The following is a 17,500-nucleotide window of genomic DNA, read 5'->3' as shown; positions in this document are numbered from 1 at the left end:
ACATGACACACAACAGCAGTGACACATCACAGAACACGGCAGTGACATGACACACAACACAGCAGTGACACATCACAGGATGTGGCAGGACCGGGAGGTGTGAACAGAGCGGCGTGGCTGAGCAGCGGGCTGCTTGACGTCCGGCATCAGAGAGGTCTTGTTCCGGGTCAGCCTGGGGCCGTCCTGCAGGGAGGTGACCGTGGGGTCCTCGTGACTGGGTCGCTCCTCAGTCACCGTGGGGAAGGGCAGCAACATCTGCACACGTTCCACGTCACAGGGCAGCGTCATGGAGTGTCACAGGAACATCCATTGTCACTACACAATATCTGCTGTACGGCCTGTTTTTTAAAGGAACGTCCATCGTCTCTACACAATATCTGCTCTACAGTCTGTTTTTTAAAGGAACATCCATCGTCACTACACAATATCTGCTGTACGGTCTGTTTTTTAAAGGGACATTCATTGTCACTACACAATATCTGCTGTACGGTCTGTTTTTTAAAGGAACATCCATAGCCACTACACAATATTTGCTCTACAGTCTGTTTTTTAAAGGAACGTCGATAGTCACTACACAATATCTGCTGTACAGTCTGCTTTTTAAAGGAACGTCCATCGTCACTACACAATTTCTGCTCTACAGTCTGTTTGTTTTTTAAAGGAACGTCCATAGTCACTACACAATATCTGCTGTACAGTCTGTTTTTTTAAAGGAACATCCATAGTCACTACACAGTATCTGCTGTACGGTCTGTTTTTTAAAGGCACATCCATTGTCACTACACAATATCTGCTGTACAGTCTGTTTTTTAAAGGAACATCCATCATCACTACACATTATCTGCTGTACAGTTTGCTTTTTAAAGGAACATCCATCGTCACTACACAATATCTGCTGTACGGTCTGTTTTTAAAGGAACGTCCATCGTCTCTACACAATATCTGCTGTACTACAGTGGGACACAACACAACAAGACACTGAAGGACTACAGTGGGACACAAAAAGACACTGAAGGACTACAGTGGGACACAACAAGACACTGAAGGACTACAGTGGGACACAACACAACAAGACACTGAAGGACTACAGTGGGACACAACACAACAAGACACTGAAGGACTACAGTGGGACACAACACAACAAGACACTGAAGGACTACAGTGGGACACAACACAACAAGACACTGAAGGACTACAGTGGGACACAACACAACAAGACACTGAAGGACTACAGTGGGACACAACACAACAAGACACTGAAGGACTACAGTGGAACACAACAAGACACTGAAGGACTACAGTGGGACACAAAAAGACACTGAAGGACTACAGTGGGACACAACACAACAAGACACTGAAGGACTACAGTAGGACACAACAAGACATTGAAGGACTACAGTGGGACACAACACAACAAGACACTGAAGGACTACAGTGGGACACAACACAAAAAGACACTGAAGGACTACAGTGGGACACAACAAGACACTGAAGGACCACAGTGGGACACAACAAGCCACTGAGAGACTACAGTGGGACACAACAAGACACTGAAGGACTACAGTGGGACACAACACCACAAGACACTGAAGGACCACGGTGGGACACAACATAACAAGACACTGAAGGACCACAGTGGGACACAAGACACTGAAGGACTACAGTAGGACACAACAAGATGCTGAAGGACCACAGTGGGACACAACACAAAGACACTGAAGGACCACAGTGGGACACAACAAGACACTGAAGGACTACAGTGGGACACAACACAACTAGACACTGAAGGACCACAGTGGGACACAACACAACAAGACACTGAAGGACCACAGTGGGACACAACACAACTAGACACTGAAGGACTATAGTGGGACACAACACAACTAGACACTGAAGGACTACAGTGGGACACAACACAACAAGACACTGAAGGACTATAGTGGGACACAACACAACAAGACACTGAAGGACCACAGTGGGACACAACACAACAAGACACTGAAGGACTACAGTGGGACACAACAAGACACTGAAGGACTACAGTGGGACACAACACAACAAGACACTGAAGGACTACAGTGGGACACAACAAGACGCTGAAGGACTACAGTGGGACACAACACAACAAGACACTGAAGGACCACAGTGGGACACAACACAACAAGACACTGAAGGACTACAGTGGGACACAACACAACAAGACACTGAAGGACTACAGTGGGACACAACAAGACGCTGAAGGACCACTGTGGGACACAACAAGACACTGAAGGACTCAACACAGGGGAGATGTGGCCCAGTGGTACAAACTCTTTACCTCAGAGATGGGAACAGCGTCATGCTCCGTTCCCTTCAGAGTCATCAGGTTCACAATGTTGCATGGCATTTCGCTCCCCTCGCCCTGGTTCCTAAACACACAGTAAAGAAGCACACATGTCTGGTTCCTAAACACACAGAAAAGAAACACATGTCTGGTTCCTAAACACACAGTAAAGAAACACATATAGTAAAGAAACACATGTCTGGTTCCTAAACACACAGTAAAGAAACACATATGTCTGGTTCCTAAACACACAGAAAAGAAACACATGTCTGGTTCCTAAACACACAGTAAAGAAACATATGTCTGGTTCCTAAACACACAGAAAAGAAACACACATGTCTGGTTCCTAAACACACAGTAAAGAAACACATATGTCTGGTTCCTAAACACACAGTAAAGAAACACATATGTCTGGTTCCTAAACACACAGTAAAGAAACACATATGTCTGGTTCCTAAACACACAGTAAAGAAACACATATGTTTGGTTCCTAAACACACAGTAAAGAAACACATATGTCTGGTTCCTAAACACACAGTAAAGAAACACATATGTCTGGTTCCTAAACACACAGTAAAGAAACACATATGTTTGGTTCCTAAACACACAGTAAAGAAACACATATGTCTGGTTCCTAAACACACAGTAAAGAAACACATATGTCTGGTTCCTAAACACACAGTAATGAAACACATTTGTCTGGTTCCTAAACACACAGTAAAGAAACATATGTCTGGTTCCTAAACAGACAGTAAAGAAATACATATTTATTATGTCTGGTTCCTAAACACACAGTAAAGAAACACATATGTCTGGTTCCTAAACACACAGTAAAGAAACACATATGTCTGGTTCCTAAACACACAGTAAAGAAACACATGTCTGGTTCCTAAACACACAGTAAAGAAACACATGTCTGGTTCCTAAACACACAGTAAAGAAACACATGTCTGGTTCCTAAACACACAGTAAAGAAACACATATATCTGGTTCCTAAACACAGTAAAGAAACACATATCTGCTTCCAATACACACAGTAAAGAAACACATATGTCTGGTTCCTAAACACACACAGTAAAGAAACACGTATGTCTGGTTCCTAAACACACAGTAAAGAAACACGTATGTCTGGTTCCTAAACACACAGTAAAGAAACACATATGTTTGGTTCCTAAACACACAGTAAAGAAACACATATCTGCTTCCAAAACACACAGTAAAGAAACACGTATGTCTGGTTCCTAAACACTGAGTCAAACAAGAAGAAAAAAGACATACTTTACTCAAGATGCACTGTCTGGACTGGTGGCATAGCGGTAACACATCCACTTAGAAAACGAGAGAATTTAAGTGCACTGGTTCGAATCCCACAGTCGCCAGTATCTTCTCCCCCTCCACTAGACCTTGAGTGGTGGTCTGGATGCTAGTCATTTGGATGAGAAGATATAGTGAGGTCTCATGCGCAGCATGCGCTTGGCTCAAGTTAAAGAGCCCATGGCAACAGAAGGCTTGTCCTTGGCACAATTGTGCTGAAAAGTCCACTCTGATATACTTGTGTAAGTGTGTGTGACTGAAGCCTGAAGGAATGATACATGGAACGAATGATAAGCGCCAAAAGGCAGCTGTCGGTCAGCTCTGCCCAGGAAGGCAGCCTGTGGTGCAAATGAGTGTGCATGCAAATCGCTTTGGTCTCTGACAGAAAATAAGCATAATATAAGTATCAATATCACCACTTCTACTTATCATAACAATGAAAATAATAATAACAATGATAATGACAATAACAATGATACTAATCACAAAACCTGAAAGCTGGTAAGACACCACTGTCCCTATGGTGTTTGAGTACTGTCTGTCACCTTCACACCTACCCTGGTTCTTTTCGTCAGAAATAATGCATGGGTTACTTGGGCTTTTGGAGTGGTTTGGGGATGTGTGTGTGTGTGTGTGTGTGTGTGTGTGTGTGTGTATGGGGGGTGGCTGAGGGGGAAAGCAGGTGTATGTGTGACAGTTTGAGCATGGGTGTGTCGGGGGTTAGAGGGTGAGGTATATAAATGTGTGTTTGGGTGTATGTATGTATGTAGGTAGGTAGGTAGTTACAGACAGACAGACAGCCGGACAGACAGCCAGACAGGTTAGTAGGTAGGTAGATAGACAGACTGATTAATTGGTAGGAAGATAGATAGCCCATCATTTCTGGTCAAAACAGCTGCAGAACCTAAACCGAACAGCTCCCACCTACCAAATTAAATCGATATATTTCTTTATTTTTCATGTATACATATATAAAAATAAACTCCAACTGACTCAGCATGAAGCAGCCTGTCGGTGATGTCCAGTGCTGCAGCACTGAGGGCCAGGTATTCCGCACCGCTGCAGTGCATCTGCACCGAACCAGAGTCGGGCGTGTCGACTGCGACAGAGGTGAGGTCCTTGTAGAGGGAGCGGGCCAGCAGGGCCCATAACTCATCCCCCAGGCTGATGCTGTGGTGCAGGAGGTGGGCGTACATGGGCTGACGATTCACGTGATGCGAGTCAATCAGGTACACCACACGCCGCTCTCCACACTGCCATCATACAACACACACTGCCCTGTCTGACATCATACAACACACACTGCCCTGTCTGACATCATACAACACACACTGCCCTGTCTGACATCACACAACACACACTGCCCTGTCTGACATCACACAACACACACTGCCCTGTCTGACATCACACAACACACACTGCCCTGTCTGACATCATACAACACACACTGTCCTGTCTGACAACACACAACACACACTGTCCTGTCTGACATCACACAACACACACTGCCCTGTCTGACATCATACAACACACACTGCCCTGTCTGACAACACACACTGCCCTGTCTGACATCACACAACACACACTGCCCTGTCTGACATCACACAACACACACTGCCCTGTCTGACATCACACAACACACACTGCCCTGTCTGACATCACACAACACACACCGAGTGAGGTCATCACACAACACACACTGCCCTGTCTGACATCATACAACACACACTGCCCTGTCTGACATCACACAACACACACTGCCCTGTCTGACATCACACAACACACACTGCCCTGTCTGACATCACACAACACACACTGCCCTGTCTGACATCACACAACACACACTGCCCTGTCTGACATCACACACTGCCCTGTCTGACATCATACAACACACACTGCCCTGTCTGACATCACACACAACACACACTGCCCTGTCTGACATCACACAACACACACTGCCCTGTCTGACATCACACAACACACACTGTCCTGTCTGACATCATACAACACACACTGCCCTGTCTGACATCACACAACACACACTGCCCTGTCTGACATCTCACACAACACACACTGCCCTGTCTGACATCACACAACACACACTGCCCTGTCTGACATCACACAACACACACTGCCCTGTCTGACATCACACACTGCCCTGTCTGACATCATACAACACACACTGCCCTGTCTGACATCACACACAACACACACTGCCCTGTCTGACATCACACAACACACACTGCCCTGTCTGACATCACACAACACACACTGTCCTGTCTGACATCATACAACACACACTGCCCTGTCTGACATCACACAACACACACTGCCCTGTCTGACATCTCACACAACACACACTGCCCTGTCTGACATCACACAACACACACTGCCCTGTCTGACATCACACACTGCCCTGTCTGACATCACACAACACACACTGCCCTGTCTGACATCACACAACACACACTGTCCTGTCTGACATCACACAACACACACTGTCCTGTCTGACATCACACATCACACACTGCCCTGTCTGACATCACACAACACACACTGAGTGAGGTCATCACACAACACACACTGCCCTGTCTGACATCATACATCACACACTGCCCTGTCTGACATCACACACTGCCCTGTCTGACATCATACATCACACACTGCCCTGTCTGACATCACACACTGCCCTGTCTGACATCACACAACACACACTGCCCTGTCTGACATCACACACTGCCCTGTCTGACATCACACAACACACACTGAGTGAGGTCATCACACAACACACACTGCCCTGTCTGACATCACACAACACACACTGCCCTGTCTGACATCACACAACACACACTGCCCTGTCTGACATCACACATCACACACTGCCCTGTCTGACATCACACAACACACACTGCCCTGTCTGACATCACACAACACACACTGTCCTGTCTGACATCACACAACACACACTGCCCTGTCTGACATCAAACAACACACACTGCCCTGTCTGACAACACACACTGCCCTGTCTGACATCACACACTGCCCTGTCTGACATCACACAACACACACTGTCCTGTCTGACATCACACAACACACACTGTCCTGTCTGACATCACACACAACACACACTGCCCTGTCTGACATCACACAACACACACTGTCCTGTCTGACATCACACACAACACACACTGCCCTGTCTGACATCACACACTGCCCTGTCTGACATCACACATCACACACTGTCCTGTCTGACATCACACAACACACACTGTCCTGTCTGACATCACACACAACACACACTGCCCTGTCTGACATCACACAACACACACTGTCCTGTCTGACATCACACAACACACACTGCCCTGTCTGACATCACACACAACACACACTGCCCTGTCTGACATCACACAACACACACTGTCCTGTCTGACATCACACAACACACACTGCCCTGTCTGACATCACACAACACACACTGCCCTGTCTGACATCACACAACACACACTGCCCTGTCTGACATCACACAACACACACTGCCCTGTCTGACATCACACAACACACACTGCCCTGTCTGACATCACACATCACACACTGCCCTGTCTGACATCACACACTGCCCTGTCTGACAACACACACTGCCCTGTCTGACATCACACATCACACACTGCCCTGTCTGACATCACACACTGCCCTGTCTGACAACACACACTGCCCTGTCTGACATCACACAACACACACTGCCCTGTCTGACATCACACAACACACACTGCCCTGTCTGACATCACACAACACACACTGCCCTGTCTGACATCACACAACACACACTGCCCTGTCTGACATCATACAACACACACTGCCCTGTCTGACATCACACATCACACACTGCCCTGTCTGACATCACACAACACACACTGCCCTGTCTGACATCACACATCACACACTGCCCTGTCTGACATCACACAACACACACTGCCCTGTCTGACATCACACACAACACACACTGCCCTGTCTGACATCACACAACACACACTGCCCTGTCTGACATCTCACACAACACACACTGCCCTGTCTGACATCACACACAACACACACTGCCCTGTCTGACATCTCACACAACACACACTGCCCTGTCACACACAGTCACACAAAGCACTGACCTTTCTCTGCCCACACACAGTCACACAAAGCACTCCTTTCTCTGCTCACACAGTCACACAAAGCACTGACCTTTCTCTGCCCACACAGACAGTCACACAAAGCACTGACCTTTCTCTGCCCACACAGACAGTCACACAAAGCACTGACCTTTCTCTGCCCACACAGACAGTCACACAAAGCACTGACCTTTCTCTGCTCACACACACAGTCACACAAAGCACTGACCTTTGTCTGTCCACACAGACAGTCACACAAAGCACTGACTTTTCTCTGCCCACACACACAGTCACACAAAGCACTGACCTTTCTCTGCCCACACAGTCACACAAAGCACTGACCTTTCTCTGCTCACAAACACAGTCACACAAAGCACTGACTTTTCTCTGCCCACACACACAGTCACACAAAGCACTGACCTTTCTCTGCTCACACAGACAGTCACACAAAGCACTGACCTTTCTCTGCCCACAAACACAGTCACACAAAGCACTGACCTTTCTCTGCCCACACACACAGTCACACAAAGCAATGACCTTTCTCTGCCCACACACACAGTCACACAAAGCACTCCTTTCTCTGCCCACACAGACAGCCACACAAAGCACTGACCTTTCTCTGCCCACACACACAGTCACACAAAGCACTGACCTTTCTCTGCCCACACACACAGTCACACAAAGCACTGACCTTTCTCTGCCCACACACACAGTCACACAAAGCACTCCTTTCTCTGCCCACATAGACAGTCACACAAAGCACTGACCTTTCTCTGTCCACAAACACAGTCACACAAAGCACTGACCTTTCTCTGCCCACACACACAGTCACACAAAGCACTGACCTTTCTCTGCCCACACACACAGTCACACAAAGCACTGACCTTTCTCTGCCCACACACACAGTCACACAAAGCACTGACCTTTCTCTGCCCACACACACAGTCACACAAAGCACAGACCTTTCTCTCCCCACACAGACAGCCACACAAAGCACTGACCTTTCTCTGCCCACACACACAGTCACACAAAGCACTGACCTTTCTCTGCCCCCACACACAGTCACACAAAGCACTGACCTTTCTCTGCCCACAAACACAGTCACACAAAGCACTGACCTTTCTCTGCCCACACACACAGTCACACAAAGCACTGACCTTTCTCTGCCCACACAGACAGTCACACAAAGCACGGACCTTTCTCTGCTCACACACACAGTCACACAAAGCACTCCTTTTTCCTCTGACACAGACAGTCACACAAAGCACTGACCTTTCTCTGCCCACACACACAGTCACACAAAGCACTGACCTTTCTCTGCCTGCACAGACTGATGTGCAGTTCGTGGCGGTGCTGAGAGTTGTCCAGGTAGTCATCAGACACGAACAGCACGACCATGTCGCACAGGTCCAACAGCTGTAACTTGGGCGCCTGAACCCCCTCCGTGTGCGTGGAGGTCAGGAACTCACACGTCACCCTCCCGCCCCCTCGCTGCTTCAGCAAGGCAGACAGCACTGAGGCCTGTTTGAAGCAGTCCTGTGCAAAGCTGAACACCACAGTCCTGGTCGTCCCATCAGCTGCTGACGATGATAGAGGCTTGCTTTCTGCATCTGGATCACCTGCTGACGATGACAGAGGCTTGCTTTCTGCATCTGGATCACCTGCTGACAATGATAGACCCTTGCTTTCCAGAGTTGGATCACCTGCTGACGATGATAGAGGCTTGCTTTCCAGAGTTGGATCACCTGCTGACGATGATAGAGGCTTGCTTTCCAGAGTTGGATCACCTGCTGATGATGATAGAGGCTTGCTTTCTGCAGCTGGATCACCTGCTGACGATGATAGAGGCTTGCTTTCCAGAGTTGGATCACCTGCTGACGATGATAGAGGCTTGCTTTCCAGAGTTGGATCACCTGCTGATGATGATAGAGGCTTGCTTTCCAGAGTTGGATCACCTGCTGACGATGATAGAGGCTTGCTTTCCAGAGTTGGATCACCTGCTGACGATGATAGAGGCTTGCTTTCCAGAGTTGGATCACCTGCTGACGATGACTGGGGCTGCTTGCTTTCTGCAGTTCTGAGAAAGATGTCGGAGATGCCTTTCTTGAGCATAAAGCGCCCGTCAAAGTATTTTGACCGCCAGTTGGCCGTGAGGAAAGGTATCCGCATTTTGTTGGTGGGTTCTATCTGAAATTGGACCAAAAAGCTGACAGTTTTTAATTCTTCATTTCAGTATGACAATCACTGCCTTTATTTCACTTCCTTTCAATTTAATGTGACAACCACCACCTGTCATTTTAATGTGACAACCACCACCTGTCATTTTAATGTGACAACCACCACCTGTCATTTTAATGTGACAACCACCGCCTTTCACTTTAATGTGACAACCACCGCCTTTCACTTTAATGTGACAACCACCGCCTGTCACTTTAATGTGACAACCACCACCTTTCACTTTAATGTGACAACCACCGCCTGTCACTTTAATGTGACAACCACCACCTGTCATTTTAATGTGACAACCACTGCCTGTCACTTTAATGTGACAACCACCACCAATCACCGCCTTTCACTTTAATGTGACAACCACCGCCTGTCATTTTAATGTGACAACCACCGCCTTTCACTTTAATGTGACAATCATTGCCATTGTGATACAACACAAAATAATAGAACAGACTTCATTATGAATGAAAGAAAACATCATTTGTACTGCAATAAAAATGTCAATTCCTGTTGCCATGACAACATTTCCCAAACAGTGATAAATACAAGCTGATAGGACAGGATACCACAGGAAGCGACATACCCTGACAACATTTCCCAAACACTGATAAATACAAGCTGATAGGACAGGATACCACAGGAAGCGACATACCCTGACAACATTTCCCAAACACTGATAAATACAAGCTGATAGGACAGGATACCACAGGAAGCGACATACCCTGACAACATTCCCCAAACACTGATAAATACAAGCTGACAGGACAGGGTACCGCAGGAAGCAATATACTATGACAACATTCCCCAAACACTGACCAGACGGAAGCGGTTAAGGATGGGGCTCCCAGCCTTCAGGGCTTCCAGCCACTTGACGACAGTCTCCGCCAGACTGAAGTGCTCCTCCTCATACACCACGCCGGTCATGTCCACCAGGGATGCCGCCGAAAACATGGCTGGCAGCTGCTTGACTGACGCACTGGCCAGCAGTGGTAGGAAGTAGATTCCGTCCTGCAGTCATCGTCATCATCATCAGCATGGCAACAACAACACAAAACATGACACGTTCTCTCAGTACATCACACCCCAACACCATACATCACACCCCAACACCACACATCACACCCCAACACCACACATCACACCCCAACACCACCACCACACATCACACCCCAACACCACCACCACACATCACACCCCACACCATACCACATCACACCCCAACACCATACATCACACCCCAACACCACCACCACACATCACACCCCAACACCACCACCACACACCACACCCCAACACCATACCACATCACACCAACACAACCCAACACCATACCACATCACACCCCAACACCACCACACACCACACCCCAACACCATACATCACACCCCAACACCATACCACATCAAACCCCAACACCACCACACATCATACCCCATCACCCCACCCCATACCATACCACCCCATACCACACCCCACCCAGCCCTCCACACCACACCACCGCACACCACCCCATATCACCCCACACCATACCACCCCATACCACACCACACCACCCCATACCACACCACACCCAGCCCTCCACCCCACACCACACCATACCACACCACCCCATACCATACCACCCCATACTACACCACACCACCCCATACCATACCACCCCATACCACACCACACCCAGCCCTCCACCCCACACCACCCCATACCACACCACACTACCCCATACCATATCACCCCACACCACCACATACCACACCACCCCGCCCCATACCACACCACACCCAGCCCTCCACCCCACACCACCCCATACCACACCACCCCACCCCATACCACACCACCCCGCCCCATACCACACCACACCCAGCCCTCCACCCCACACCACCCCATACCACACCACCCCATACCACACCACCCCACCCCATACCACACCACACCACCCCATACCATACCACCCCATACCACACCACACCCAGCCCTCCACCCCACACCACCCCATACCACACCACACTACCCTATACCATATCACCCCACACCACCCCATACCACCCCACCCCATACCACACCACCCCACCCCACCCCACCCAGCCCTCCACACCAAACCACACACCCCACTCCACCCTACACCACACCACCCCACCCCATACCACACCCTACCCAGCCCTCCATCCCACCCCACCCCACTCCACACTACCCCACTCTACACCACCCCACACACCACACCACCCCACACCACACCACCCCACCCCACACACAACACCACCCCACCCCACACCACACCACACCAAGCTTCAGGGGGCGGGGCCAGGACAGCAGGGACTCACAGCAGACATGTATCTGGCGAGGGCGATGTTGTACTCCTCCTGGCAGACTGAGGACTGGACGTAGTGGTCAGTCAGGAAGATCACCACCACCTTGGCTCGGTCCACTGCGCTGTACAGCGCCTCCTGCCAGCTGTTTCCTGCACACAGCGCCACGTGTGTGTGTAACTGCGCATGTGTGTGTGTGTGTGTGTGTGTGTGTGTGTGTGCGGGGGGTGGGGGGGGGGGGGTGTTGTAATGCGTGTGTGTGTGTTGTAATGTGTGTGTGTGTGTGTGTGTGTGTGTGTGTGTGTGTGTGTGGGTGTTGTAATGTGTGTGTGTGTGTGTGTGTGGGTGGGTGTGGGTGTGGGTGTTGTAATGTGTGTGTATATGTGTGTGTGTGTGTGTGTGTGTGTGTGTGTGTGTGTGTGTGTGTGTGTTGTAATGTGTGTGTGTATGTGTGTGTGTGTGTGTGGGTGTGGGTGTTGTAATGTGTGTGTGTGTGTGTGTGTGTGTGTGTGTGTGTGTGTGTGTGTAGTTTGCTAGTTACATATTTAGTGTGAATACACAACATCAATGAAATGTGCTACGTATAAAACCATGTGTTTTGTAAAGCACCCACAGTAGATTTTTGGTTAGTGTGCTAAATAAGTATTCATTCTTCTTCCTCTTCTCCTTAATGTTAGTATTGTAATATTATCATTATCATTATTACCATCCTGTCTAGCAGTATCGTCAACACACCTGTCCTCAGTTCACTCCTATCTAGGTAGACGCTATTAATAACATATCATTATCATCATGTGTCAACACACCTGTTGACAGCTCACTTCTCTCCTGGAACATCCTATTAATAACATTATCATCATCATCATCACCATCATCATCATCATCATGTGTCAACACACCTGTCCTCAGCTCACTTCTGTCCTGGAACACCCTATTAATAACATCATCATCATCATCATCATCACCATCATCATCATCATGTGTCAACATACCTGTCCTCAGCTCACTCCTATCAAGGAAGACCCTATTAATAACATCATCACCATCATCATCATCATCATCATCATCACCATCATGTGTCAACACACCTGCTGACAGCTCACTTCTGTCCTGGAACATCCTATTAATAACATCATCATCACCATCACCATCACCATCATCATCATCATCATCACCATCATCATGTGTCAACACACCTGTCCTCAGCTCACTGCGGTCCAGGAAGACCCTCAGACTGGGGTCAATGTCCAGCAGGTTCATGTGGAACTTGTGAGCCTCTGTGGGTGTCTTGTGAGCGTAGGAGATGAAGACGTCGTAGACAGAGTCGTGGAGGTTGTCAGACACAGGCACGACCTTCACCTCGCTGCTGGGGCTGGCAGACTGCGAGTCGTGGCCCTCAACGGCTGCGGCTACTTTGTTCCTGTCCATCTCCTTCACCAGCATGCAGCAGGCCACCGATATCTTCTCCTCTTTCCTCTCGTTGTCCTTCCTCACTCTGAAACAACAGAAACAAGAACTGAAACAATAGAAAAAAAAATTTGTATATAATGAATGGCATTTGTGTACCACATTTCTCAAAGTTGACTGAGACTCAATGTGATGGAAATCACCCATTCATGTGCAGTCATGCCTGAAAATGACTGAGACATGTGCAGTCTTGCCTGAAAATGACTGAGCACACTCAACCATCACACACGCACCGATGAGGGGGGAAAACAGCTCAAATCCACAACAAAGAGTGAGTAAAGGGCAGGTAATCAGAGTGTTGTGTAGATGGCACTTCAACCACCCACAGTTAATCAGTGTGTTATGTAAATGGCACTTCAACCACCCACAGTTGATCAGTGTGTTATGTAAATGGCACTTCAACCACCCATAGTTGATCAGAGTGTTGTGTAGATGGCACTTCAACCACCCACAGTTAATCAGTGTGTTATGTAAATGGCACTTCAACCACCCACAGTTGATCAGTGTGTTATGTAAATGGCACTTCAACCACCCACAGTTAATCAGTGTTATGTAAATGACACTTCAACCACCCATAGTTGATCAGAGTGTTGTGTAGATGGCACTTCAACCACCCACAGTTAATCAGTGTGTTATGTAAATGGCACTTCAACCACCCACAGTTAATCAGTGTTATGTAAATGACACTTCAACCACTCATAGTTGATCAGGGTGTTATGCAAATGACACTTCAACCCACAGTTAATCAGGGTGTTATGTAAATGACACTTCAACCACCCACAGTTAATCAGTGTTATGTAAATGGCACTTCAACCACCCACAGTTAATCAGTGTTATGTAAATGACACTTCAACCACCCATAGTCGATCAGGGTGTTATGTAAATGACACTTCAACCCACAGTTAATCAGGGTGTTATGTAAATGACACTTCAACCACCCACAGTTAATCAAGGTGTTATGTAAATGACACTTCAACCACCCACAGTTAATCAGTGTGTTATGTAAATGACACTTCAACCACCCACAGTTAATCAGAGTGTTATGTAAATGACACTTCAACCACCCACAGTTAATCAGTGTGTTATGTAAATGACACTTCAACCACCCACAGTTAATCAGAGTGTTATGTAAATGACACTTCAACCACCCACAGTTAATCTAGGTGTTATGTAAATGACACTTCAACCACCCACAGTTAATCAGTGTGTTATGTAAATGACACTTCAACCACCCACAGTTAATCAGAGTGTCATGTAAATGACACTTCAACCACCCACAGTTAATCAGTGTGTTATGTAAATGACACTTCGACCACCCACAGTTAATCAGGGTGTTATGTAAATGACACTTCAACCACACACAGTTAATCAGAGTGTGATGTAAATGACACTTCAACCACCCACAGTTAATCAGTGTTATGTAAATGACACTTCAACCACCCACAGTTAATCAGAGTGTTATGTAAATGACACTTCAACCCACAGTTAATCAGGGTGTTATGTAAATGGCACTTCAACCACCCACAGTTGATCAGTGTGTTATGTAAATGGCACTTCAACCACCCATAGTTGATCAGAGTGTTGTGTAGATGGCACTTCAACCACCCACAGTTAATCAGTGTGTTATGTAAATGGCACTTCAACCACCCACAGTTAATCAGTGTGTTATGTAAATGGCACTTCAACCACCCACAGTTAATCAGTGTTATGTAAATGACACTTCAACCACCCATAGTTGATCAGAGTGTTGTGTAGATGGCACTTCAACCACCCACAGTTAATCAGTGTGTTATGTAAATGGCACTTCAACCACCCACAGTTAATCAGTGTTATGTAAATGACACTTCAACCACCCAAAGTCGATCAGGGTGTTATGCAAATGACACTTCAACCCACAGTTAATCAGTGTGTTATGTAAATGACACTTCAACCACCCACAGTTAATCAGTGTGTTATGTAAATGGCACTTCAACCACCCACAGTTAATCAGTGTTATGTAAATGACACTTCAACCACCCATAGTCGATCAGGGTGTTATGCAAATGACACTTCAACCCACAGTTAATCAGGGTGTTATGTAAATGACACTTCAACCACCCACAGTTAATCAGAGTGTTATGTAAATGGCACTTCAACCACCCACAGTTAATCAGGGTATTATGTAAATGACACTTCAACCACCCACAGTTAATCAGGGTATTATGTAAATGACACTTCAACCACCCACAGTTAATCAGTGTGTTATGTAAATGACACTTCAACCACCCACAGTTAATCAGTGTGTTATGTAAATGACACTTCAACCACCCACAGTTAATCAGTGTGTTATGTAAATGACACTTCAACCACCCACAGTTAATCAGAGTGTTATGTAAATGACACTTCAACCACCCACAGTTAATCTAGGTGTTATGTAAATGACACTTCAACCACCCACAGTTAATCAGTGTGTTATGTAAATGACACTTCAACCACCCACAGTTAATCAGAGTGTCATGTAAATGACACTTCAACCACCCACAGTTAATCAGTGTGTTATGTAAATGACACTTCGACCACCCACAGTTAATCAGGGTGTTATGTAAATGACACTTCAACCACACACAGTTAATCAGAGTGTGATGTAAATGACACTTCAACCACCCACAGTTAATCAGTGTTATGTAAATGACACTTCAACCACCCACAGTTAATCAGTGTGTTATGTAAATGACACTTCAACCCACAGTTAATCAGGGTGTTATGTAAATGACACTTCAACCACCCACAGTTAATCAGTGTGTTATGTAAATGACACTTCAACCACCCACAGTTAAACAGTGTATTATGTAAATGACACTTCAACCACCCACAGTTAATCAGGGTGTTATGTAAATGACACTTCAACCACCCACAGTTAATCAGGGTGTTATGTAAATGACACTTCAACCACCCACAGTTAATCAGTGTGTTATGTAAATGACACTTCAACCACCCACAGTTAATCAGAGTGTTATGTAAATGACACTCAACCACCCACAGTTAATCAGGGTATTATGTAAATGACACTCAACCACCCACAGTTAATCAGGGTATTATGTAAATGACACTCAACCACCCACAGCGTAGGGGCTCAGAGAGTCAACCTGAAGATGCGGCTGCGTACCTTATCAAAGCTTCATTTTATTTTTCTTGTTCCATGTATTGTCATTCTTTTAAAAAGTTACACCCACAAGCATCAGGCACATGATCTGGAAGCTCAAAGACAGAAACAGATATAATGTGAGGCAGAAAGGTGGGGGGGGGGGGGGGGGAGAGACAGACAGACAGACAGACAGACACAGAGACGCTTTTGACGCTTTGACATTTTATTGTCATTACCTGTATGGGTCTATTGACAAGGGGGTGACGGGGGTTAATTCTTAAATCCCCTTAAGTGCAAAGCAACATTCTGCTTAACAGCGTTTCATCAACAAACAAACAAACAAAATCTCTAAATATCACTCTCTCACAATACATTAAACAAGCAGAACAAACACACACACACACACACACACACACACACACACACACACACACACACACACAAAGAAACTAATCATACAAACTCGACCACCCAATCTGGCAGTGATATAGTTCAATATATCAATCATCTACCTTACCAAATTAGCATAAGAAAATAAAATTTACATATGGAGAGACACACAGACAGACACACAGACAGATAGACA

The 17,500-nt window shown here is 46.8% G+C and overlaps 1 protein-coding gene across 3 annotated transcripts in view; it reads right to left on the bottom strand.

Annotated features, from left to right (window-relative positions):
• Nucleotides 1–17,500, bottom strand: part of LOC143295997 (uncharacterized) — a 38,993-nt gene that overhangs the window by 113 nt on the left and 21,380 nt on the right. For all 3 annotated transcript variants that reach the window (XM_076607732.1, XM_076607731.1, XM_076607733.1), the window contains 7 exons: nt 13,520–13,818; nt 12,339–12,475; nt 10,837–11,028; nt 9,103–9,978; nt 4,631–4,890; nt 2,318–2,408; nt 1–255 (listed from right to left, as the gene is read on the bottom strand). The exon at nt 1–255 is cut by the window's left edge and continues 113 nt beyond it. In XM_076607732.1, coding sequence (XP_076463847.1) covers nt 73–255; nt 2,318–2,408; nt 4,631–4,890; nt 9,103–9,978; nt 10,837–11,028; nt 12,339–12,475; nt 13,520–13,818 — 2,038 coding nt within the window. In that variant the 3' untranslated portion in view covers nt 1–72. The remainder of the gene's footprint in view (nt 256–2,317; nt 2,409–4,630; nt 4,891–9,102; nt 9,979–10,836; nt 11,029–12,338; nt 12,476–13,519; nt 13,819–17,500) is intronic.

This window comes from Babylonia areolata, chromosome 21 (genome assembly GCF_041734735.1).
Source record: "Babylonia areolata isolate BAREFJ2019XMU chromosome 21, ASM4173473v1, whole genome shotgun sequence".
Classification (NCBI taxonomy): domain Eukaryota; kingdom Metazoa; phylum Mollusca; class Gastropoda; order Neogastropoda; family Buccinidae; genus Babylonia; species Babylonia areolata.
This window is presented reverse-complemented; position numbering and strand designations above follow the sequence as displayed.